The 4,916-nt window shown below is 35.8% G+C and overlaps 1 protein-coding gene across 1 annotated transcript; it reads right to left on the bottom strand.

Annotated features, from left to right (window-relative positions):
* Window positions 1-1,485: 1,485 nt before the first annotated feature.
* Window positions 1,486-3,359, bottom strand: LOC133712723 (GDSL esterase/lipase At1g29670-like). Its single transcript, XM_062138825.1, has 5 exons — window positions 3,076-3,359; window positions 2,744-2,868; window positions 2,399-2,635; window positions 2,065-2,317; window positions 1,486-1,829 (listed from the first exon to the last, which is right to left on the bottom strand). The coding sequence occupies exons 1-5, from the start codon at window positions 3,344-3,346 to the stop codon at window positions 1,606-1,608; spliced, it is 1,110 nt and encodes a 369-aa protein (XP_061994809.1). The 5' UTR covers window positions 3,347-3,359; the 3' UTR covers window positions 1,486-1,605.
* Window positions 3,360-4,916: the final 1,557 nt, after the last annotated feature.

Genomic DNA, 4,916 nt, shown 5'->3' with positions numbered 1-4,916 from the left:
GTTATGAGACCAATGTCCATGTTGATTGGTTTGTTAATGCTCCAGAGTTCATCTCGGATGCCCTCATGTACGATTCTATTCGTATCTAGTAATAAAATTTCCTCCCTTCTTCAAAAAATGTACAAAAAAGCAAAGAACCAATCAGAGAGCCGAATAGTATAAGATTAACAAGAAAATATGCAAAACTCAAAACTACACGACCCAACAAAGGCCCAATCCAGGCAAGTTCTCAAGGTGCACATTTTCAACGGTGGGAAAACCGCAGAAGGCACAAGGTAAAGATATATCGCTATAAATAGCGATGTCCAATGATTGAAACAGGATATGAGAAAGAAAAGAATGATCGATCTAGAGAAAGGAAGTCTGAAGTCGAGAGGATTGCACAGAAACACATACCAAATGAAGAGAAAAACAATTGAAAGGGAAAAACGAAGCAAGAAGCTTCATATCTGGGTCGAAATCGAGCCAAAAGCGCCCATAAAGGGTGGAGGTAGTTGCCACCGAGTCTCAACTCACCAAAGAAGAAACTTAGGGTAAGACCGTAAGAGGTTAAAGTGGTAGCAAGCCATTTTTGGCTTTCAATTCAAGCCCCTGATAACTTGAATCTCACCACGAATTTAGATTGGAAGAGTTGGTTTTCTACTAATATTCACTGCAAACCACAACATGGCAAACCTTCTTTCTCTTTAGATGTTGGTTTCTTTGGAAATTGAGAAATAAAGCTATATTCGAGTCTAATTTCCATTTCCCTAGTAATGTAATGGGTTCATGCCTAAGAAGCCTAAGCTATGCCAGGATTGTGAAGAATATTTCTTGGATTAACCTAATTTGGGATGGATTACAATCAGTGTTGATGGCACAAGAAATTCTGCTAACAGTAAGGTAGGGAACTGATGGTGTTCTAAGGGACCATAATGCGTGCTGCTTGGTTAAAAGGTTTTTGCAACCTGGGTATTAGCCAAATTTTTGAAGCTGAAAAACTTGGGGCTTATACATGTGTATGAAATTGGCTTGTGAATTAAGGTTTGAAAGCATTAGTGTGGAACCAGACTCTAAAATTCTAATCCATTTGATTAAGGACCTGGACCAGGGGTTACATCCTCTTGTCACACTTCTTCGAGGATACAACTGCTTGCTTTCTACGTATCTAAGAGTGGAAGTGATTTATATTTACAGAGAAGCAAATAAAACTATTGACATGTTAGCTAAACATAGCCTAAACTTGGACTATGGCGATGTTTAATGGATTCTCCCCCTCCTATTTTTACTGGAACTCTCCTGGACGATCTTTCTGGTGTTTCTTCTGCAAGGCTATTGCTTGCTAATATAGTTTACTTTCTTTGTTTTGTTTCTGGACCTCTGGCCCCCACTATATCTTACGAGAGAAGGAGAAGAAAAAGAAAAGAAAAAACAGCTAGACATTTATGGTTGATGACTTGATGCATATATGGCTAGCTTCTTTTACTTTAACATCTCTGTGTTCTTTCTAAAATTATAAAAATTTGATTTAGAAGTACTGATGAAAAGATGAACCTCTCTTATTTAATTTTTGTTCCCACAAGCAGGGGTTTCATTCTCTTAGTATGTTCTATATTATATGATGGATTACATTTGAGCTAAGTGACTAATATCATATGGAAAAGCATCAGTAGGTAGCGTAGCATTATATGCTCTTGCTGCTATAACCACATTTGAAATCTCAGTAGGATGGATAGCATCCCAAAATGCATATTGAGTTCTATTCTGGCATGGGGTCTTGAACGGGGTGCATAGCCCCGTCGTACTATTCATTTCAACTTCACAGCATGGTGCAGTGTAATTAACAGAACCTGAGATTCAAAAGACAACATGCTAATTAATCACAAATTAAAGTTTTCATGGATATCCATGAATGTCTCTGAAATTAGAGGTGATATGCTCAAATATTATATTGTAACCCAGCCTCTTTAATCTAGCGAGAGTCAAAGAATTGTGAAATAATATGAATTTTTAATTCAAAACACATGCATAATTAAATTTAGCCAAAAAGCAGCAAAGAAAAGAAAGTAAAGAAGATTTAATTACCAGGAGGAGATGAAGCAGCACTGGATAGTCCAATTCCATAATAATCTATGTAAATGAACTTAGCATTTGTTAGATTTGTGTTAAGATCAGTGACAAGTGATTTAAGCCTTGCATTGAAAAGTTGGGCAGCATTGTTGATGTTATCAACACATACGGTGCCGTTTGTGCCACACATTGCCACTTCGAAGGGTGTGGAACCTATCGTACCTAGTCCAATAAGGGCCATCTTCCTTGCCCCGGATTTGTACAGAGTCTACCATCATTAGAAAAGCTTTAGTAAGTTCTACAGTAAAACAAGAATGACAATGGATCGGAATTAAAGTTGAGTACTAACCCGTAATTGCTGAGAGTATTCTTCGACAAGAACATCTGCATATTGCTTTGGAGTATATAAGCGGCTAGTTGGGTAGAGTTTTGGCATAAAGTAGTTGTTAATGTAATCGTTAGCGCCTATCCCAATCGAATATATGCACTTGCTTAGATAATCTGCAGTGAGTGAACCATTGGCAACAAGCTTATTGACTATGATTTGGTGATTTATCAATTGCTTATGCAAGGTTATTCTCATTCCCTGAAAATACAGCAAAATGATCAAGTTACATATTTTGGAGAGTTATTCTTACGTACACCTCTAATATTTTCAGGAAATGAACGTGTATCAAATAGTTAGTACTCATACCTGGTTACGTCCAGATTCGTCACGGATACCAGCTGCACCAGATGCATAATTTACACCTTTTGTTATTTCTCCTCCTATTGCAGCCGCGAAAGTGGGAATATAATCATCAAAACCTAGTAGTTCAGCTGTAATGAGGATATGTTAGCATGATGATATAATAAGCGACATTCTTAATTGCTAGCTAAATAGCACAAAAGAACTTAATTTGAACCAGAATACTCTTTTCAAATTTAAGTTAAGACCTTCCTTCAATCCCATAACTAAATTATATATAGGGCTATAAATAGTAAACTAACATAATTATGTAAATTTTTACAAATTAAGATACTAACCAATAATATCGACTAAGTTACGTCCGTTGGAGAACCTTCCAGTTGGACCTTGTGGAAAGTCAATGCCATAGGGACGATAATTGACTTTGGCCAGTGTCAAAAGCCCATTGTTATTTCCACTATCGGATAACGAGTCTCCAAATATGAAGTAACAAGGAACTTGTGATGCCCCATCAACCAAGTAATGCATATTCGATGAAACGAACAACAACAAAACAGAAAAGTACACCCACAATGCCTTTATAGCTACTTCACGAAGTGTGGCGGCCATTGATGATCCCAAATTTAACAACAACTAAGTAAAAGTACAAATAAAGATGAAGAATGTGCTATATATATAGTGCACATTGGTACGTATGACTCTTATTTATAAATACCTCATAAAATTTAATGTGTTAGGCCAAAATTAATTGTCCAAGCTCTAGCTAGCTAGTGTATGGCCCTCTAAGATGATAAAATATTGGTCCCTATTTTAGCTCCAACCAAAAGAAAAATATTTGACTTCTCACTAATTCATCTTTGTGCATTAATCTTCAAGTTGGCAGGCCTATTTAGTCGATGAGTCATGTTTCTGATGGCTATTTGTGAAATTAACACAATTCCCTGTCTTTTGAGATACAATGTTCTTGTCAGATTTCAATTAGATTCATAATCTCACGTTATTCTATTGCATGTGTGTATGAGTTGAAGTAACTATGGATGTGAGAAAAGTTTCATAGAAAATAATAAGAAGAAGAAAAAAAAAAAAATATATATATATATATATATATATATATATAGGATTTTTCTCAGGTAAGGATATCCTTAGTTTTTCTTATGGAACGGATTTACTGTTTTCACTCACTTTCCGATCACATTTTCACATCTTAACCGTTCAGTTTTTAGGTCCTAATGTATGGATCACCTCTACAAAATTTCAGCCAATTTGGTGATTGTTAAGGCGTCCAAAACTGCAATTTACACGAACGAACCGAATCTGTCGAACCGGAACCGTTCGTTTACATTGTTGTAATTTGCAGTTTTGGATGCCTTAATGATCACCAATTTGGCTGAAATTTTGTAGAGGTGATCTATACATTAGGACCTAAAAACTGAACGGTTAAGATGTGAAAATTTGATCAGAAAGTGGGTGAAAATTGGAAATTCGTACCTAAGAAAAACTAAGGACATCCTTAGTGTAGCCGGACTGATATATATATATATATATATATATATCTATACTATTATTAAGAGAAGAGGGTTTGTTAGCCAAAATCTAGAATTCTGACAGAAATGACCCTAGAAGATTAATAAACTTTGAGAATTAATTAAATCAGAAGGATAATTAAGACATTTACAAAATATATTTGTATTAAAAAAATAAACAAAAAAAGTATCCACAATCCAGTTTTCTCTCCCCATCATCTTTTCTCTGCAATAACTAACTATTTTCTTTTTTATTTTCTAAAAAAAAAATAATAATAACTTGCACATGTAGAGCATGTGTGAGGAAATGCTAGTATATATATATGCAAACCCAGCCCTTCCAAAATAAAGCCGAACGAGGGAGCAACAAGGTGAACCTAATGTGGTGAAAGAAGACTCCATGTAGTGAGGTGAGTGGTCATGGTTATTTTTTTTTTTTTTTTGAAAGGGGGCTGGTGCGGCTGCCCTCAAGCCTTGATTAATGAAATTGCAGAATACAAGGGGGGGACGTAGAGCCTGAACCCCAAATTACAATAAGCATAAAGAGAACATCCTAAAATAATATCAGGATTCTCCACAAAACCTTTGTATTCTAACAAGCACCAATTAGCGGTCATGGTTATTAGATGTAGCTGTGGTGCTCAAACCCCATAGGC

Source organism: Rosa rugosa, chromosome 5 (genome assembly GCF_958449725.1).
Source record: "Rosa rugosa chromosome 5, drRosRugo1.1, whole genome shotgun sequence".
Classification (NCBI taxonomy): Eukaryota; Viridiplantae; Streptophyta; class Magnoliopsida; order Rosales; family Rosaceae; genus Rosa; species Rosa rugosa.
Note: the sequence above shows the minus strand (reverse complement) of the source record. Positions and strands in the feature narration are given on the sequence as shown.